This window comes from Ostrea edulis, chromosome 6 (genome assembly GCF_947568905.1).
Source record: "Ostrea edulis chromosome 6, xbOstEdul1.1, whole genome shotgun sequence".
Classification (NCBI taxonomy): domain Eukaryota; kingdom Metazoa; phylum Mollusca; class Bivalvia; order Ostreida; family Ostreidae; genus Ostrea; species Ostrea edulis.
Window position 1 is genome coordinate 34,448,894 of NC_079169.1, and position 22,783 is coordinate 34,471,676.

Sequence of the window (22,783 nt, forward strand, 5' to 3'; positions counted from 1 at the left end):
CTTTTTCTCCATTTAATACAGTGATTTCTAATTCTAGCAAATCTACTACATTGAAACAAATAATGGTATTCAGCACCAATTTCATTGTCATTACACAAGGTACATTTTCTTTGGGATCTTTTTATTTCGTACCATCTGCCAACTTCAATATTACATGTACGAAATCTAGACAAAGTTATTCTGTCCGAAGAATCAAGTATATCAAGGTATTTTTCAAAACAAAAATTTTCTTTTATTATACGATAGAAAAATCCTTTAGATGAATTAAATGCATTACTATACCATATTTGTGCAAACTGGTCACAGATTCGTTGCTTGATAGTATGTATGAACCATTCAAAAGTAAAACCTCCATTCGAATCCCACATATTACCGACACCTAAATTATTTAGATTTATTCTCACGTAAAGCATCCACTTAGAAAAGAAAGAATCTTGTGTGAATTTACATTTACAAAATGCGTACATAATATTTGAAAATTTATTATCTCCTGCAAAAGCAACCTTGCACCAATAATTGAGGATCCTTGATTGTACATCAACATAAAGTGGATACGCTCCCAATTCACCATATATCATATAACTAGGTGTGGAACGTTTTAAATTAAAAAAATAATTTGAAAAACTTCAAATGAACCCTTTCTAAACATTCATAATTACCAGTACCCCAAATTTCACACCTATGCAATAAGATCGGCTTTACAATGCTACAATAAAGACCCTACTGACAGCTTACCGATAGTTTATGTAATCTTCCCTTATTTAAAATCTCATAAACAGCCTTTTAATCCTTTCTGAGCATTTCTCTTAATAGTGCTTAAAAACCGCCGTTTGAAAATTACACCTTGATACAAAAATTCATCAAATACCTCTACATCATGGGAATCATATTTGAAATTATAATTTGGTAGCCTTCCTTTTGAAAATACAACTACTTTGTCTTTTCAGCATTTACCTTTAGTTTTCATATGTTACAATACTCACTAAAAATATTTAGAACTGTTTGTAATCCATCATGAGTCTCAGAAATCAACACTGTATCATCAGCGTATAACAGAATAAAAAGTTTGAAATAAATGCCCAGTGTATCCCTAACATCATTACCGGTACTTAAGTTTTCTAAACCTGTGACATTATTCATTACGAAAAATTCCTCCACATCATTCAAATACAATGAAAATAAAATGGTGATAAGTTCTCGCCTTGACGAAGGCCGTTATTACACATAAAGTAATCTGAAAATTTATTACCATGAACAATTCGTGACTTAATGCCTTGATACATATTATGGATTAAGGTGTACATTTTACCTGTAATATTATTCATTACCATCTTATGCCACAGGCCATTTTCTCCACGCGTTACAAGATGCTGACAGCGTAGTGACCCTGAGTGATCATAGAAGCTTGTCTTCCGGTTTGTGAAAAATAAAACAAACTTTCGGTTTGTGGAAAAGAAAACAAAATAAATAAAAATATGATTTCTCTTTAAAATCACCTTTAAGGTCCTTTTGATAAAGTGCCGTAACGTTTTGGTAATTAATACATCGTTTATATAACGTAGTTTCATATCAATACAAGGGACGAAAATCTCATCTTGGAAAAAGTACCCCCACTCAGTTCAACACTCTAACAATTTATTGGATTATCGTGGCAAAATTCGCTACAGCGATGATTTTCCGAAATGATGTACCTGTCGCCGGTTGCCACAAGTTCCATCAATGGAAAACGCACATGATTTCAACTATTTTGAGGGCCATCTCCTCAAATCAATCAGGAGAGAACGGAAGTTTTCAAATATGACGGCTGGCTAGAATAAAAGTGTCGAAAATCGAAATTACACCTTATGGCATTACCATTTAGATTACATGAAAATTACAACATATTTCTATCTATACATTTAACGTTGCAACGATTTGTAACCGGATATGCATCTGTTGAGAATGCCGTGGACATTTTGAACATTTATGCTAATTTCAATATTCAAAACTTTGGCACTTTCCCTATAACTAGCGATACTGTTACTTCCGTTTGCCCAGACCGATTTGACGAGATAGCCCTCAAAATCAGTGAGATTGTTGACGTTTTCTTTAGGTAGAACGCTTTACAAAAGAACTGACTACTTTCGACCAACTTTACATACTGAAATTTTCACGTTTATTGTAAGATCATTCACTCCAATGTACAATAGTGAAAAAATAATGCTGAAAATTAAGTCTCAGAAACGTTTTGATTCATTCATTTAATGACTGTGTAATACAATTTAAGTCTTGCTACTTTGTCATACGTTGTTTACTAAAACGAGCCCCAGAAACGAGTGTTGAACTGAGTGGGGGTATTTTCTGCGAAGATGGCGGCTTTTGTCCCTTGTATTGGTATGATACCATGTGCAGGGGTTATAATTTAAACGATGTATTAATTACCCAAATGTGTTAGCATCTTCATCAAAACTACTTCAAAGTTGATTTTAAAGAGGATTCGTGTTTTTATTATTTCAATTTTCCATAATTCGGAAGACAAACCCCTATGCTCCAATGTTTGGTGGCCTTTCTTCAGGTAGAGTCTCCTCGGAGCTCTGGGACTTCGTGTCCATGTACGGACTTGGTTTCGTCCTGGCTCGACGATAGTTGCAAAATTTTCAGAGAGAACTCGCGCTAATCTTCGGGACGAAGCTTCGCTGAGCAGGGGGAAGTGTAGCGGACAGTATATAGCGAACGTATACTGCTTCGCTAGGGAGTTAGTGTTTCTAGTGATGTATCAAAGTTCCTATCTTGATCTCGCAAATAAAGTAACAGCGAGCGTGATCAGTACTTAGATAGATGAACACTACACGTTACAATGCTATTCTGTGTAAATAATTTATTTGTTCATAAGTAAAGGCATACAAGTTTACAGTCATTGAAAATCTCCTTTGCGACAATTTTAACACAGCATATTATTACTCTTTAATTATCGATGAAAGAATCTGTCTAAGGGGGTTGGAGATCGCTAATATACATCTGTCTATGGAGGTTGGGATTCTCTCTCTCTCTCTCTCTCTCTCTCTCTCTCTCTCTCTCTCTCTCTCTCTCTCTCTCTCTCTCTGATTGACTGTATCTTGTTTAACGTACCTCTGGAGAATTTTTCACTCTTATGGAGACGTCACCATAACTGGAGAAGGGTTTTAAATTTCGGCCTATCCTCGGCGCTTACGGTCTTTGAGCAGAGGGTTCTTTATCGTGCCACACCTCCTGTGACACGGCGCCTCGAGTTTTGGGTTCAGCCGAAGAGCCATCCTATTTAGTCGCCTCTTACGACAAGCAAGGAATACTGAGGAGTTAATCTAACCTATGCTCCGCGCTTACGGTCATTGAGCAGTGAGGGTTCTTTAGCGTGCCACATCTACAACCGATACCGAGCGTTTGGCGATGGAACTGGCACTATCTGTTTTATCGACTTAGTTCTGTAGCGGTCGAACCCCGACCTTCCGCAGCGGTGGTCTAGAGTATGCTTAGCTGATGGAATGTATCTTTTCTTTTAGACTGATGCTAGTTCCTATTTCATGGTAAACGAAACAATGGGATTTCTGTATCAAATCAAAAGTTTTGACCATGAACAGGATTCTATCCAATGTGGAGTATTACAACAGTTTGGGGAATTTGATTTGATAATACAGGTAAGATATCTATATCTCTATCTATCTAATTGAAAATGTTGTTTTTCTTGGTACACCCGGAGATAATTAAAGCTTTGTTCAGAATAACACAACACAAAATACAATTAATATCCATTGTAAATATATGGTAAACAGCTTATTGCTGATAATATTAAATTTTGATAATAACGTGAAAATATCCTGATTGCTACAAAGAAATCATTGAACACGAAAACACATTTTCAATTGTTCACATGTTTTATGTTCAAATTTATTCAAAATATTTTACATAAGAATACAATCTCTTGTGGCCTTCAACTCGACAGTTAGATATATCGACGACGTTTTTATCTATTAACAAAATGGTGTTTATATCTCTCAGCTGGTTCGATAAGCAAGACCATGTTCTGCGGATGATCATTTTTGTTTAAATTTAGGTAGTCCACTGACCAATAATTTGATGTTATAGGAGTTTCAACAGTTTTGTTTAAGGTAGTAATTGCGAGGCATCACGTGGTTTATTCATGTAGTATCTAAAGAGAGAGATTATTTTCGTTTCTGATTCCGGAATACATCATGCGCTTGAGCATCAGTAATGAAAGACGATGGACACAAAGGCTAATGTCAGATGTAACCATACACAGGGTAAAGCGAAAATATGTTTAGAAATATACAAGTAAAAATGAAATACAAATGAAAAATCCCTTACGTTTTAATTATCTTTAAAATAATAGTCATACTTTACGTTTCCATGTAACCTCCCTCCCCTGTTAATTTTTAGTCTTACAAAATGTAAATTTAATATACAAACCACTAGGCTTATTAAAATCATAATATATAGGCTAATGCCATAAATTTCATAACATATATACAGTACATGTTAATGCACATAAATCTAAAATGCTGGCCTGGATTTCTCGAAAGAAACTTAAGTCGAAACTTGGACTTAAGTCTGAGATTTTGCTCAAATTTTGACTGCTCAAATAACACAAAAATTCAAACTTAAGTTTGAGATTTTTTCGAGAAATCCAAGCCAGGATATATAATATCCAAGGGAAACCGTTAGGCCGAGGAAACACGGGTTATAAACGCGTCATTTTAAGCAAAACATATTCAATAATTCCTAGCACTTGGTGTTATTATCTTTTTCTCAGTTAGCTCAATTAATTCTTATGATATTAAGAATAAGAAAGTTTTGTTGTTGTTAATCACATGGTTTGAAAGGGGGAAACATCGCAGGTAATACGACGTCACCATGCGCCGATTACATCAGCTAAGTTTATATATTTCCCGCGCTTTTAATATACATTTACAGAGCATGAATATACATGATTGATTGATTGATTGATGTTTTCCGCCACACTCAACAATTTTTCAGTTATATGGTGGCGTGCAGTTTTTTTTTTTTATTGGTGAAAGAGAGAACCCAGATACAATGTACCTGGGAAGAGACCACCGACCTTCCAAAAGTAAACTGGGAAACTTTCTCACTTACTGGCGCGAGCGGGATTCGAACCCGCGCCGACAGAGGTGAGAGGCCGTGTGATTTTGAGCGCAATGCTCTAACCACTCGTCCCCCGCATGAATATACAAGTAATTTCAAACAGAAAGTAATAAATACATCTCCAAAGCAATATTAATGTAAGGTGCATATTTTATCTATATTATCACCTGCAGCATTTATATAAGGGAGATGTAACCATAGTGCTCTTAGCGCCATAGTAAACCTGAAAACCAATATTGATACTTTCAAGAAACATTCCTACTAACATATGTAAAATTGAAAAGAATTCATTGGTCATTTATTTCTCAGGGGGTGAAAATATGCCTTCTGTGGTAAATCATTGCCTTCTAAAAATAGTAAAACTGCTCATAAGCAGTCGTGCTTCTACTTCATATGAAAGTAAATGGACATCTTAATGCAAATTATATATTAATTAAAGCTTTAATTTCAATTTGATACAAAATTTGTATCACTTACTCCTTTTACACCATCTGAAACACCTGTACCATTTATTACGGAAAGTTGACAAGAGGGGTTACTATGACAACCGTAGCGTTACAATTCCCGTGAAAACCATATATGATACTTTCATAATGAGTTATAGATACTGTCAGCTACAAAATATGCAAAAATCAAGAAAAATTCATATGTTCATTATTTTCAGTGACCCATGCAATCACTACCTTAAACGAAACTGTTCATTTCCCATATTCTACGGTCGTTACAACGATCTAATTTACGAATACAATCTGTCATTTGGTCGAATACTGTCTGACATGTTTTATATTGATTAATGGACCGTTGGTTACATATCAATTTTGATTATGATTGTTCGGTTTACCTGATCAAGATATACAGGGCTCATGGCGGGTGTGACCGGTCAACAGGATGCTTACTCCTTCTAGGCACCTGGTCCTACCTCGGGTGTCCAGGGCTCCGTGTTTGCCCTACTCTGAATTTTGTATTCTCTATAGGAATTATGAGATTGATCACCTTTCATTCTTTTCACCTTTTTTATGGTTTGTTAAACCTACCGTAAGAGCGAGCACAGCCACATGTATACGAGGGTTGTTCAAAATATAATGTGTATTGTATGATATCTCAAAAGCATTCGACTCAAATAGTAAAATGAACATTACATCCCTTCAAAGTAGTCTCCGCGGTTTGAAATACATAATTTCAATCTCTGAATCCATTTCTGAAATGCGTCACGGTACGCTGATTTAGGTACACCTCAAAGGCACTGACTGATGGCAGGACCAAGGGCTTGTCGGGACTTGTAACGACTACCAGATAAGAACTTTCTAAGTTTTGGAAAAAGGAAAGAGTCGCATGGGGCTAGATCTGGAGAGTACGGTGGGTGTGGCAAGACGGTAATCTTCTCCGACTTCAAAAATTGCTTCACAGAAGTTCAACGAATGGTGAAGATAACGAACAGTGATCAATCTCATAACTCCTATAAGGAATACAAAGTAGAGAGTTGGGCAAACACGGATCCCTGGACACACTAGAGGTGGGATCAGGTGTACGTAATGGAGCATTATCATGAAGTAGACGAACATGCCTAAATCCTGATACAGGGCGTCGTTTATGATAATATTTCTTGATCTTTTTAGTATAACATCTCGGTAATACCGACCTGTAACACTTTTGCCCTTCGGTACCGGAATAGTGAACCCATGTTTTGTCACCAGTAACAATGTTTGCAAATTGTCTTTGATTGAATTTGGTAAACATTTTGAACAATTGCTTAGCGGTTTGTACTCGTACCCGTTTTTGGTCATCTGCCAATGTATGTGGTATCCATCTGGCAGAAACATTTCGAACTTTCAAAATACGCTTCAAAATGAAATACACCCGCGATAGTGGTATGCCAACAGCTTTGGCAATATCACGAATCGTGTATCTGCCATCACTTTAATTATTTCCCTGACTTTTGAGACATTTACCTTGCCTGTTCTAGTCACAGGTCGCCCAGGTTTTGCTGCATCTTTGACTGACTCTGTGCCAGTCAGAAATTTCGTTCTCCACCTACGAACTGTCTCATAAGATACCTTATCAGACCCATAACCCCCCCTCCCCCCCATTCAGTGAAAATCTGCATTAGCGAATGACCGATCGCGAGTTTTGTGCCAACTTTTATATAAGCTCTAATTTCTTCAATATTCTCAACCCGTTTCCCAATCATTTTTACAATAGTGCTCAACGACTGGCTCTATTTAAATTACTGTAAGTTTAAAACTATATGGGGCTGAAGGCTCATGTTTATACCATTGGAAAGGTATTGAATAGAGTTATTCGAAAGTATCATCATCCACGAAATCGTGCAAAGCGTTATCACGCTGTGGTACAATACACATTACATATCGAACAACCCTTGTATTTGTGGATCAGGAATAGGAATGGGTTAATCTGTATTCTGGAGATGGTTCGCTGGATATCCTGCTTCTCTGATCTCATAAATGTTAATAATGTATTACTGTATGATTGAAGCAGCACTACTAGCGCCTACACAACGATACCTGTTCGGACGATTTTCTTCTATCCATTGACAGTACAAGCTTTAGTCAAAATAGATTATAGACGCACATTTTTGTTTATTTTATGATTCCAAACTTTCATTAAAAATAAACTTCCCTACTTTGCCTAAGTAATTTGTTACGGGAAAGTTTGAAATAAGTTAACACGCACAACAATGGCAATAGACAACCGATAAACTCAAAAGTAGATGAATACTTCTACTGAAATTGTAATTTTGACTTCTCTGTAGTAATTTATTTCCTTTTGTGAGAAATTGGAAAGTCGTGTTTAGTTATAGAGAGGGTTAAAAGGTTGTGCCTCTGGCTTAAGTGAGTTGATAGAAAGGAACAGCAGAAATACTGTAGGAGCTCAATTTTCGTGGGAAACCCTGTCCCATGAATTTTAAACCACATTGAAATACACAAACTATTCAATGTCCCAATATACATAAAACATACTCACTAATTTGCATCCAAAAGAACCTGAAAAATCCAGAAAATTGAGCCCCATCAATTTAGGTAATTCCACAGTAAGTGAAAATTCATTCTTTGCTGATTAATTAGTAAAAATAATATTGCACGATTTCATTTCAGTTTGTTACTCTGAATTGTTTTTTTTTTTTTCTCATTCACAGAACGATCCGTTCAATGTAACAGAGAATATCAGGGTACGATTTAAAGACGTTGATGATACACCGCCTGTCTTCGTACTCCCAAATTGCGATACGACATGTTACAAGTGTTCGAGGTCTAATATAACGACCGTCGTCAATTACATGGATCAGGTAACACTATGATGTGTTCAAACTGAAGGTTGCATATTTGCTTCATTTGCTTGCATTTTCTTTCGTTTATACACCAAGAATTACGTTCGTTGATTGGCTGTAAAGGTCACAGGCGATTATATCGCTTGGTTAAAGAGTAAAGGTATAGAACTCTAAATATAGGGTACCCAAGTTCGCTGATGTAAGAACAATGAACCAAATGATATAAAATTCTACTCTGTTTTCTAATGTATTCACGCATAATCAATCTACATCACTACCAAAGTTCATCCTGAAATTTTGTATACTTCCCAAGATATAATGTAAGTAATTATGATTTTTTTTTTACATTTAGCCACGGTAGTGTAGAGGTAGAGCGTTCGCCTCGCATGCATACTGTCGGGGTTCGAATTCCGGCCGCGACAGACGTAATTCGTTAAACCTCGTAGTGACAGTTCTATCACCAAACGCTCGGCACGAGGTGTGAATGTCACGGGTCCTCGGATGTTCCGTGTCATAGTAGGTGTTGCCCGCTAAAGAACTCTCACTGCTCAATGACCGTAAGCGCCGAGCATATGTGTTCTTTCTTTATTTACTGCTGTTGAATATTAGAATTAGGTTATATATGCAGAACAGGAAAATCATTCTATATTTCATAGTAATTAGGGCTAGTGATACTTTTAAGTAATACTCAGGTGATCGATAAGCTAAATCTGTGGGCTTGTTGCATTCTTAATATTGCATGATTGTCAAAATTTAGTTCATTAGTATTTGCTAATGCTCATTTTGATTAGTGATAAATTAAGCGGTCGCGAAAATTTCATCTCGCGGATAAGTTACCATGCTGGTCTTGCATGGTTTTCCAAGCTTGCCAAACATTTAAGGATTCCCAAATTTGCCGTTCCATCAGTTAATATTGCAATTAATCGAAATGTATCATTTTTAGTCGAAGTTAATGTGATTAGAAAATTGTTTGTAGGGAATGATTCAAATAGCCAAAATTAAAGCAGTGGACCCAGATACAACGTCACCCAATATCACGTACTATTTCACAGGTAAGTTTGATACGAATAAAGCATCATTTCCACAATCACAGGTAAGTTTGATAGAAATAAAGCATCATTTCCACAATCACAGGTAAGTTTGATACGAATAAAGCATCATTTCCACAATCACAGGTAAGTTTGATAGAAATAAAGCATCATTTCCACAATCACAGGTAAGTTTGATACAAACAAAGCATCATTTCCACAATCACAGGTAAGTTTGATACTGATTCGATATGCAAGAGCTTGTTCTGCGTATAGTCAGTTTTTAAATCGAGGTAAGCTACTGACAAACAAGTTGATGATACAGGGGTTTCAACAGTCTCGATTCAAGTCAGCATTTCGCAAATTCTATGGTCGTTATAACAATCTAGTTCGTCAATACAACCTATCATTGGGTCAAATGCTGTCTCACGTGTTTTATACCGATTGTTAAGTCGTTCTTGGCACACTGATCTTGACTGCGGATAACTCCGTTTACCTGATTAGGATATAGGGCTCACGGCGGGTGTGACCGGTCAACAGGGGATGCTTACTCCTCCTAGGCACCTGATCCCACCCCTGGTGTGTCCAGGGGTCCGTGTTTGCCCAACTATCTAATTTGTATTGCTTATAGGAGTTATGAGATTAATCACTGTTCGTTATCTTCGCCTTGCATACAAATAAAGCATCATTTCCACAACCACGGGTAAGTTTGATACAAATTCCACAAATTCATAACAGTTTGTCCATAAATGAACGTGTTCGACGAATAACATTAAAACTCTTGTCAGTATTTGTAACTAGGAAATACATGATTTTTTCTTCTATCTTTATTATTCATATCGTTATATCATTGTATGTCTATTTTACATATCGACATACACAACAAACTTTTATGTTTCTTATTACATTCTTAGTAATAATCATGAGGTAAGCGCATGCGTGATATACCGATAAGCAACGTCATAATTGTCATATCGTGCTCGGCATTATAAATCCATAATACATCTCATGCGGAATTTCCGCTTCAATATTCTTTATTCATACACGGTGATTTAAATACAAGCATACATTTGAACATTTCAACCTTGAAAAAGTAATTTACCTGTTTTAGACAAAGTATTAACATGACATATTTATGATAATGTTTCTGTTTAATTTTATTTTTGTTACATGTATATGATGTAAACATTTCCTGTACCATATAAACTTTTGGCACGTGTTCATATCTCGGATTGATAGTTCTGGTATTGATATCTCGGATTGATATCTCGTGTTGATATCTCGTGTTGATATCTCAGATTGATATCTCGTGTTGATATCTCGGATTAATATCTGGTGTTGATATATCGGATTGATATATCGTGTTGATATCCGGTGTTGATATCTCGGATTGATATCTCGTGTTGATATATCGGATTTATATCGGAATTGATATATCGTTTTGATATCTCGAGTTATTATGAGACGTGATACAGAAACGTTTGCGTATTTCAAGTTGAAGATAGACCTACATTGAATGGTTTTCCTTTGATTTACAGTGTCTCCCTCAAAGTACGAGGACATAATTTCGTTGGATAACGGAACATTATATCTTATTGAATCATTTGCTAATTTTTCAAATTCTGAGGAGACATCAGACTTCGAAGTGAAAGTAATGATAAAGGTATGAATTTCATTTTGTATTATTTGTAGATCGGTGTCGGTGATTTTTTATGGGTTCTCTGGGGGCCGTAATACGGTTTGATTCTCAATCGAAAACGCCACATATTTCCCAAATTGCTCTTTTTTATCATATTTCTTCTTTTGGTCATTTCATTGATTTACGGGAGAAATTTCCTTTTGCTGTGATCAGAGAGTAAAAATGAATCAAATTATGGATAAAATCAATTTGAATAAACTTGTCAATATTGTGTGATTTTCTTTATAAAGAAATCTCCAATGAGAAATGTCCTGGTCCTTTTATCTAAATTTAAAGAAATCAGTGGGTCTTATGATGAAGATATTGCTTGGCTACCAATAGTTTCAATTCTAGACATAGGCTTTGGTTAATTTTGACAACGCAATAGTTACTCGAACTGACTTAGAGAAAGCTACATGTATTATAAATAAATCTGCGATTTCAGGCTGAAAATAGACTGGGTATCATGTCGGATAATTTCACTGTATTCCTGAATGTGAACGTTCCTGTTACTACCACGCCTGAACCTACTACCGAATCTACTACAGTCCCACCCACTACTCCCGAGGATATAACGACACACACGACGACAACGCCATCTACGATATCAACGCCACCCGTAACAATCCCAACTACAACACCCGCTCCCACCACTACACCATCAGTGAAGAACCCAGACCCGGGTAAAAGTAGCGACACTAACGTCCTTGTGATCGTGTTACCTATAATCGGGGTCCTGTTGCTGATAATTCTGTGCATAGTTATATACAAAGTCAGGACGGGGCAGCCTCAGGTCAAATACAGATTGGGAGAGGACAATGTGAACCAAATGGCTGGGTCAGGAGAAATGAAGAAGCGGGAATTCACGACCGAGGCGGAAAACCCTGCTTACGTAAATGAGAACGGCAACGTGTGAAGAGCGGAAATTCTTCGGACGTGTCAGATTGGATGGGATCTCATCGTAATGTCGTATATCTAGTTTGTTAAGGTCAGACTTGGATGTTTCTTGGTTTGAGATTACTAAAATAAGAAATTATCTTCCGGTTTCATTCAACCTCACTATTCTGAACCTTTAGCTGTATGTAGGACGTATACTGGAAGATATATTCTGACGTGTTATGACGTCATCCTTCTTTAGTATCATGGAAAATATGAGCTACACATCTATTAACTTAGCTAACGAAGGTGCAAAGATAAACCCTACATTTATAACTTTCTTCTCAATATCGCTCCACATCTTGCCAGTTGTGAATATGACATTGATATCCTCTATGACTTCATCGATATCAACGGAATAAACTGTGTATCATTACAACTACGTACATGTAACAGACGCCATTCCACGACCAATGTCTGTTCACTTTGTCATTATTGCACACATATTTGTTACTCAGAGTCTTCATGTCGTTTGAATTTTTTCAAAGGTGCTTATACAGATTTATGGAATGAGGAGACAGAAATCAAAATCATAACATTTGATATTTGCAATACTAGCACATCAGTCATGTATAAATTGTATATTTGTATAGTGATTTGTAGACTATTTTACGTAGATATACATGTTTCTGTATATACCCATTGTTGTTGATCATTATTTTTATATGATTTTTGCACACATACAAAAAAAAACTTTTTTTTAGATTCATAAAACCCTCAGCTGAGCTGTGTATAGAACCATTATAACAACACTATCCCAAAGGTCGAGTGATAAGAAAATATTTGTATTTCTAACGTTTTTCTCTATGTTAACTGAAGCTCCACTGTGTTAATTTTCACACAATTTACAAATAGATGTTTACAAATTTTTCACTTCATACAAAAAATGAAAGGGCAGTGGATAGAAGTTAGACCGCCTAGTGTTTTGCATTGGATAGGAGACATTTGCTTGTTTTCTCGGTGTGATGTGTGGTGAAGGCGTAGAAAATGCTGGTGAATTGTAGTGGTGAGAATACATCATAGAGTTATGTACTGAGCTGTCGGTTTGTTTTTGTTTCTGATCTACATAATTACAACAGAGTCTCATTTATTCAAGAAAATAAAGAAACACAATATTTTTACATGTACAGCGTTAGTTTGATTGGGTTCTAAAATGTAAATCAAGAATTGCAATTGTTATTAACAATATAAAAAAAAATGGAATGGAAATTATCTGCAATCATTTAAAAAAATAAATCCTACTTTCACTAAATGATTAAAATTTTAACCACAGGCGTCTGCAAACAGTGGAAACATAACACAAGAGTCGGCTACTATGCTGATCATGTTAAAAGTGAAAGTAGACGGTGTTTCACCTCCCTCTTCATCCGATTTCCCAGTGATTGCTGTCGCGTTACCATGTGTGTTAATAGTTTTAATTATCCTGGTTATCGTCCTTGCTGTATATCTGAGAAGATCCAAACCACAGAAAAACAAGAAATACCGTGTAAGCAAACAGAAAGAAGAAAGGACTGATGTTACAAAGCAGGAGGAAACATCTGAAGAGAAAAGGAAAGATGATCCTGGTGACACGGCACCAGAAAGCAGGTTTGTGGATGAGCCTTTAGACGACATGGGCAAAGGAAAGGGAACTGAGAATCCTTTGTTTAATGAGCTAAATAACTCAGGAAATGGGAAGGTGGATTTAGACTCAGATTAAATGTACAATATAAAATCATAGCATGGGTGAGTGACATATACGTGTATAAACTTAGTGAAAATCCTGTAAATATTATTGATCATCATATACTCTATATTTAGTTTTAGATTCTTTGTACAGAGAATCCCATATGAAAGTACAATACATGAAATTACAGTATCAAATGTATTTTTCACTCATTTAGTTTTGTTACACATGACTGAACTCGCATTCCATGTGTTGATTGCATATTCTATGAATTTTCCTCACACGTGTAACTTTCATAATGCGCGTTCTTCCCACTACCTTATGATGCATGTCAATTTTATTCGATAAGAACAGTGGAGTTTATCACATGGTAAATAAATGCTATATTGGATATATGAATTGAACATACATACTGATAGTTTAACTTGATATAAATGTCAGAGAGAGAGAGAGAGAGAGAGAGAGAGAGAGAGAGAGAGAGAGAGGGAGAACTACAATTTGAAGCAAGTTATTTATTTTAGATTTATCCCCTCTTGCTCAAATATCAGAGAAAATATGAATTTCATCGGACTATGTTTGGTTAGCTAGATATTTTCATAGATTAAGATAAGAATTAGTGTATGTACATTTTCATCAAGAGTTTTTTTTTTAGAAAGAAAGTGTCTTATAGTTTTCCTCACAGGTTTGATATTGGATGAATTAGGCAATATTCTAGAGTGCATTTTTTTTTGTTGCTCTCCTTTGACTCTAGGTGAAACTTTTAATTTAGTGTAACAACAGGGTTCTTGATAGATATATCTATTTTTCCTTTGATTAAAACTATTTCAGCTAATTATGTATTGGATACCTTCATACCTTGATAGTTTGTGTATGAATATATATAAATATGTTTTTCCGATGTACATGCAAAATATGTCAATTTTCGTTTTTATTATACTTAAAAGATGGTGATATGTAATGTTCATGAGGAAACTATGACCATCAAGAGAAATACAATTCTCGAACCCGCCTAACCTTGGCGCCACGTTCCCCTTCCTTAAAGGTATTCACCAAGGAGACACACACCCCTTCCTAAGATTGTTCTGCAGCACCAACAGAACGAAAATTCAAACCCATGACCCCCTGAACCTTAAGTCTAGTGTTATAAAAGCTTAGCTATATCTCTGATCGTACTTTAATAACTATATCTCTGATTGTACTTAGTTATATCTCTGATTGTACTTAGCTATATCTCTGATCGTACTTAGCTATATCTCTGATCGTACTTAGCTATATCTCTGATCGTACTTACATGTAGCTATATTTCTTATCGTACTTAGCTATATCTCTGATCGTACTTAGTTACATCTCTGATCGTACTTAGCTATATTTCTTATTGTACTTAGTTATATTTTTGATCGTACTTAGCTATATCTCGGATTGTACTTAGTTACATCTCTGATTGTACTTAGCTATATCTCTGATCGTACTTAGATGATCATCATGTTCATTTATTGCTATGTCTATCGGGTTCTTGAATTTGAGTTTGCAAATGAAAACGTGCATTATCACCTGCATATGGTGTTTATATATCTCAACTGATTCGATATGCAAGAGCTTGTTTTGGATATAGTCAGTTTTTAAATCGAGGTAAGCTACTGACAAATAAGTTGATGGTACAGGGATTTCAACAGTCTCGATTGAAGTCAGCATTTCGCAAATCCTATGGTTGTTATAACGATCTAGTTCGTCAATACAACCTCGCATTGGGCCAAATGCTGTCTGACGTGTTTCATACCGATTGTTAAGCCGTTCTTGGCACACTGATTTTGACTGCGGATAACTCTGTTTACCTGATCAGGATATAGGGCTCACGGCGGGGTGACCGGTCAACAGGGGATGCTTACTCCTCCTAGGCACCTGATCCCACCTCTGGTGTGTCCAGGGGTCCGTGTTTGCCCAACTATCTATTTTGTATTGCTTGTAGGAGTTATGGGGTTGATCGCTGTTCGTTATCTTCACCTTGCATAAAAAAAAACTCGGATTGGGAACACAATATAAGAGTAAAAGGTTTTATACAAGATTTTACCACGGTTATTGCAAAGATCAAAAAAATGCTGCGGTCATTATTCTGCGATATACCTTAATATGTAATAACTGATTGTGAGAAAATTTATACTTATCTCGCTTGCACTTCGTATTTTGCTAATGCAACAATAAAGTCGATGACTTATATTTCAATTTTATATCTGTAAAAACCATCCCCTTGCATGTCGTAGGGGTGATTAAATGGGCGGTCCTTCAGATGAGAGTGCAAATACCGAGGCCCCGTGTCACAGCAGGTGTGGCACGATATTTAAATATCCCTCCCTGCTAAAAGGCCATAAGCGCCGAGCATATGCCTAAATTTTGCAGCCCTTCGCCTACAATGTTGACATCTGCATATGAGTGAAAAGGTCCCGAGGGGGACGTTAACCAATATACAATCAATAAATCATAAAAATCAATGAATATATACAGGACTTATTTCAGAGCTGACAAAATTTGAGGAAATTGACTCAGCGTGGTATTTCAACGGTGCCGTGTATGCCAAATTAAAGTCAAATAATCGTAAGGTAAAATTCGATATCACCGACGATCTGCCGACTAAAATAAAGAAAAACTCGAAATAAGACTTTTCCGGGAACTTGGTATTTTCTCGGACTGAACCTTACATTTAACTCGCCCAATAGACTTCCGGTAACGAGTATCGGGTGTTTTATAGGGAAAAGAGTACCAATTCATTTCCCATAGACCTCAATGTTAACCTTTGGTCCTCTCACTAATTAACTATATCGATTTTAAACAAATGACCGCAAACATTTCAAAGTTCATTCCAAGTGTTGATAAAAAATGACAAAAAATATATAGGGTCCCGTGCCTTTTATAGGCCATATTTGTACTTTTTTACAACACATAGCAATCTGCAGTAAATTACACACTTCATTTTAAGCCCACCCCTGCCATGGTAATTTCCTCAGTCATTTCTCGATTTTGTGCGATAATTTTTCATCCTGACAATTAATTTGAACCTCTATGATATTTCTTTCAATTCCAAATAATTTCACTCTTGATCACGCAACACCTAGACATTTATACCTCCGCTCAATCTTGGGTAAACTCCGTCCGGGTTACGCATACGGGGGTTTGGTACTCTCATTCCTTCACTGCAGAGTGTTATTCTTGACCTGTTTATTTCTGTTTTATTTTATTTTTTCACTTTTTTCCTTCTCATGTTTTCTCTTGTTATATTAGGCCATTACTGTGTGAATGTATGTATGTATGTGTTTCTATTATTGTTATGGTTGATACTGTAAAGGTGGTTACCATAAACTGTCAGGGGCTCTCTACTCCATCCAAAATGCAAGATGTTTTAAATTTTTATAAAACAAAAGGATTTTCTATTGTATGCTTACAAGACACTCATTTCACGTGATATAGAGGCTTGCATAGAAGCACAATAGGGATACAAATGTGTTTTTAATTCTTTTTCTTCCAACTCCAGAGGTGTTGCAATACTTTTTAACAATAATTTTGAACTTGAATTACACAAAGAAAAGAAAGACTCCAATGGAAACTTATTATCAATTGATTTAAGTATTAATAACAATAGAACAACATTAGTTAACATATATGGACCTAATGTTGATTGTCCAGAGTTTTATGAAAAAGTACGAGAATGTTTTATAGATTTCGATAATGATTACTTCTTATTGTGTGGAGATTTTAATATAGCTTTGGATCAAGCTCTGGATACTCAAAATTATTGTCATGTAAATAATCCCAAGGCAAAGGATATGCTTATTGAGGTCATGAATGATTTACATTTAGTAGACTATATGCGAGTTCTCAAACCATGTAATAAATTGTATACATGGAGAAAAAAAGCCATTTAAGCAAGCACGCCTGGACTATATCTTAATCTCAGAAAACTTTACCAATATCACTGAAGACTGTTCAATTAGATCTGGTTATAGATCTGACCATTCAATAGTAGTCATCGAGTTCAGATTTAACACATTTGAGAGAGGGTGGGGTTTATGGAAGTTCAATAACCTACTTTTATATGATAAAGTCTTTGTTGAAAAGGTAAAACAACATATTCAATTAGTAAAAACACAATATTCCCATGACTCTCAGGATGAGAATTCTGAGCTTGATGATGCTTTATTTCTAGAAACCTTACTTATGGAAATACGTGGAATGACAATTTCTTACTCATCTTACAAAAAACGAGAAAGAAATACTTTAGAAGCCAGTTTGATAGAAGAAATCAATGAAATCGAAACCAATGACTCAGAGGAGCTTGGGGTATTGGAAGAAAAACAAAAACAATTGGAAAATATAAGAAAGGAAAAATTAAAAGGTCACTTTGTGTGCTCTAGAGCCAAATGGATTGAAGAAGGGAATAAACCCACAAAATATTTTTGTCATCTAGAGGCAAGAAACTATTTAAATAAGACAATTAAAAAATAGAAACCCAAGATAATGGGATTATTTATAATCAATCAGATATTCTGAAAGAAATCAAACAGTTTTATGAAAACCTATATAAGAATTACGACTCTGATTTGATCAATATGGACCTAAATGATATATTAACTTTAACAAAATTACCTAGACTTGATCAAAAAACTTCCATGGATCTAGAAAAAGATATTGGTGAGCGTGAAATCTTTCAAGTGCTTAAAGAAATGAAAAACAATAAGTCTCCAGGCAGTGATGGATTTACAACAGAATTTTTTTTAAATTTTTTTGGAATGATCTTAAGGCTTATATTACTGGTGCTATTAATCAAATCTTTAGGCAAGGATATTTACCAGTCTCACAGAGACTTGGTATCATTTCTTGTTTACCAAAGGGTGATAAACCAAGGCAATTCCTTAAGAATTGGCGGCCTATCACTCTACTTAATGTGTTATATAAATTAATATCAGGCTGTATTAGCCAAAAAATTAAAAGTACTTTAGATTATCTTATTTCTAATACACAAACTGGCTTCATAAAAGGTAGATATATAGGGGAAAATACTAGATTTATATATGACCTCATGGCATATACAGAAAAACATAATTTACCAGGCTTGCTTATGCTTATAGATTTTGAGAAGGCATTTGACTCAATATCATGGTCGTTTATATATAAGGTCTTAGATTTCTTTGGTTTCAGTAACAATGTTATTACTTGGGTTAAAATTCTAAATACCAATATCAAAGCCTCGGTTCTACAATGTGGAAAGCTCTCTGAACAATTCGACATTCAGAGAGGGTGCCATCAGGGTGACCCTATTGCCCCATACTTATTTATTCTATGTGCAGAAGTACTTGCTATTTTGATTAAACAAAATAAAAATATTAAAGGTATATTTATCAATAATAAAGAACATAAAATGTCTCAGTACGCGGATGATACATCTTTGACCCTTGATGGCTCAGATAAATCACGTTTTAATGCTTTGGAAACCCTAGAATTCTTCTCAAAGCTATCAGGATTAAAAATAAACAGCTCCAAAACAAAAATTATATGGATCGGAGCAAAAAAAATTTCTGCTGATGTCTATCATCACCCAAGATGGAAACTATACTGGGGATCCACAAGCTTCACTCTCCTAGGAATACATTTTTCAGTTGATCTAGAAAAAATTGTAGAATTAAACTTTAGTCCTCAGATTCCTACTATTCATGCAATGATAAAGCAGTGGAGTAGAAGGATTTTAACACCCATAGGAAGAGTCACAGTCATTAAAACGCTTCTCCTCCCGAAACTTAATCACTTATTTTCTGCACTACCAAATCCCAGTCAAGAAATCATAAACTCATTAACACAGGAACTCTTTAGATTTATATGGAAAGCAAAATGTGATAAAGTTAAAAGAGTAACGGTTACTCAAAAATGCATGTTGGGTGGGTTTAACATGACCAATATAAATAATTTCATAATATCTTTAAAGTGCTCATGGATTCAAAAAGTATCAACGTGCAACCCATCCTGGATGAACATTTTTGAAGCTTCTTATGGAAAAGGAGTGGTGAATAAAATCTTAGATTTTGGGGATGAATATATATATTGTCTGCTAAAAAATACTTTTAATCCATTTTGGACTGAGGTTTTTACTTCATGGATGAAGGTAATGAGTTTACACTTGACATTGAATTCTCGGACACAAACGAATTTTGTAAATGTTCCAATATGGTACAATTCAAAAGTTAAAGTTGGCAAATCATATGTGTTTGTAAAAAAGTGGTATGAAAAAGGTGTCAAGACAGTCAATGATTTTGTAGACTCTAACGGTGTTTTTCTAACAATGGATAGATTTGGGAAAAAAATTTGATATTGATCATGTTTGTTTTATGCAATACAACAGTATTATAAATTCTATTTCTACGATGGCAAAAAAACTATGTGTGTCGAAAGAGTTGAGAAAATATGTTAATGGTCCATCCACACCTTTTCACTATGAAGATATACTATTGCATAAGAAATGCACAAATTATATATACAAGAACATTACTTATAAAGAAGAAATTCCGACGTCAATTGCTAAATGGAATTCTTGTCCATTTTTGAGGGGCTATAGAGATATCATTACCAAGGAAGTTTTTGAAATATGTTTTAAATTAACGTCAGATTCAGCAGCACAATGGTTGCAATACAGAATTCTACATAGAATTATACCTGTTAAAAGTTACTTTAAAAAAATCAAAGTTGTGGATAATGATATTTGCTCATTTTGTGGACACAGCTCTGAAAACATTGAACATATTTTTGTGTTTTGCGACAAAATAGGAACTTAGTGGAACCAACTAAGCTTACATATTTATGAGAGAACAACAAATAGAATTGGTTTCAATGTTTTTAATATTATTTTTGGTGATTGTCCATTACAAAATTCCAACAAAGTAATAAATTTCATAATTTTATATACCAAGCAATATATATATATTTATGTTGCAAACAAAACAGATTACCATCTTTTGAGGGTGTATTACAATATATTAGGATGAAATTGAACATTGTATATTTTCAAAAAACTGTAATTTTAAAAAATTCAGTACAATCGGGACTGTATGGAAAAATATTTTTGATTAATGCCTTTCCATATTCATAAAGTCATAATTCATAAATTTGTCATTCAGTATAAACCAATCATCTGCATTTCGAGAGCGATGCACATGTAAACATGGCGATGCACAGACACGTTTTTCTTGAACAATTGATATAATCTGTTAATATCAAACTAAATATTTGAATTTTTTTTCAAAATAGATTTAGAATACCCCTACCATCTCACCTTTTTTTTTTTGTCAGTAAAAAACAAAGTATGCCGTTTCGGAAACTACCATGCCGTCACAATGACCTAATTTGTAGTTACATGTATATAGGAAAACGATCAGCTGTATATTTCTGAGCCGTAAAAGAATAGAAATAAAGTTCTTGTTTTCGTGTGTGTTGCAAGATAACGTCCTTTATCTCGAAATAATGTTTGAAATATTCAAACAACATTTCTCGACCACGTAAGTTATCCGGCAACACACATGAAAACGCGATCATTATTTCTTTAAAATATATATTGATTGATTCTTTAAAAGAAATCTTTTCAAGAGCCAAACGTTCGATTTGTAAAATAAATATATTTAAGTGTCCTCTTGCACCGGGGGTTTAAGTTTCTTAGCATCATTAACCCACACCACAATCGGGGATAAAGGTCATTGGAATGGAATAAAAATATATTTGAAGATCTCCAAACACTATGAGGACAAAGTTTGACAAATATTGTATGAGAGCAGTCTCGTGAAGTGTAGATTGTATGAGAGCAGTCTCGTGAAGTGTAGATTATATGAGAGCAGCCTCGTGAAGTGTAGATTGTATGAGAGCAGTCTCGTGAAGTGTAGATTGTATGAGAGCAGTCTCGTGAAGAGTAGAATGAAAATGGGATGAAACGTAAATTATTTTATGAGAAAATGTAATTGTACGTTTCCATAGGTGATGTACAGGTAAGCGATTACAGGTAAGCAATATGATTCTAGATACGTTTATACCTTCTTATACTACCCCTTATTTTAGAATCGGGTTTGTCAACATTGTCCCATATTTTAGAATCGGGTTATCCCATATTTTAGAATCAGGTTTGTCAACATTGACCCTTATTTTAGAATCAGGTTTGTCGAACAAAGTATCTAACTAGATTCTGTTATTAAGACAGTGTAATATTCCGGAAATTTATCCATCGATCATCTAGGTTCTACATTGTAGTTTTCAATGTAAACATCCATAATTTAGTCACATGACCTAACACTATAAATACAGCGCGAAACAGTTGTCGTCAGTCAGTTATTGTCGAAGCCCAGAGCGAGAAGACGTAGTGGACAAGATTAAGAGTAAGTTGCAAGCAATAAAGTGATTTACTGAGAAAGCCAGTGTTTGATTCCGTACGTTGTAACGGTGTTAGAGTGGAGGCATTGAGGCTGTCCTTTTAATAGGCTGACCTTAGTAGTAAGAGGCCTGCCACTGTCGAGGTCGACCAGATAAAGGCTAGCCACATAATTCGTCTGTCCTGTGTACTGGACTTGACTGACGACCAGGCTGTTGTTCACAGTGTCTGCCTGAATAAGACTCTACAGTGTGTGCAACGGTTGAAGGGCTGTCACTTGTACTGTGTGTCCTGAATAAGGCTGCAGTACAAGCGTTAGTCCGAGGTCAGCCAGTCGTTCGCTGAGGGTGGTCATACCCATTGTTAAATTGTTTTGATATTATAAATCATTTGGTGAACCCCTGATCTTTGTATGTTGATTGACTTTCCTTGATTTCATAGTAATTATTAACCTGGGTAGGGTTAGGCCATATTTGTATATATCTGCAGGCCCAATTTCTAATAACATTCCCAATCTTATTCTATCAATGAAAGTTACTATTCTAATTGCACCTCGAACCCTTGAATTGACAAGGCACGGACTTTGATAGCCTTCTTGCGTATAAGGAAATACGTTACAAAAATTGGTGGCAGCGTCGGGATTCGAGGGTAGTTAAGTTAGAAG

At 35.3% G+C, this 22,783-nt stretch overlaps 1 protein-coding gene across 2 annotated transcripts in view; it reads left to right on the plus strand.

The window, feature by feature from the left end:
* Window positions 1-14,121, plus strand: part of LOC125683342 (cadherin-related family member 1-like) — a 30,991-nt gene extending 16,870 nt beyond the window's left edge. The window contains exons 7-11 of one of the 2 annotated variants that reach the window (XM_048924402.2): window positions 3,519-3,653; window positions 8,291-8,440; window positions 9,399-9,474; window positions 10,989-11,113; window positions 11,574-13,182. In XM_048924402.2, coding sequence (XP_048780359.2) covers window positions 3,519-3,653; window positions 8,291-8,440; window positions 9,399-9,474; window positions 10,989-11,113; window positions 11,574-12,044 — 957 coding nt within the window. In that variant the 3' untranslated portion in view covers window positions 12,045-13,182. Of the gene's footprint in view, window positions 1-3,518; window positions 3,654-8,290; window positions 8,441-9,398; window positions 9,475-10,988; window positions 11,114-11,573; window positions 13,183-13,337 lie in introns of those variants that run through there. The other variant, XM_048924403.2, reaches the window with a different exon arrangement.
* Window positions 14,122-22,783: the final 8,662 nt, after the last annotated feature.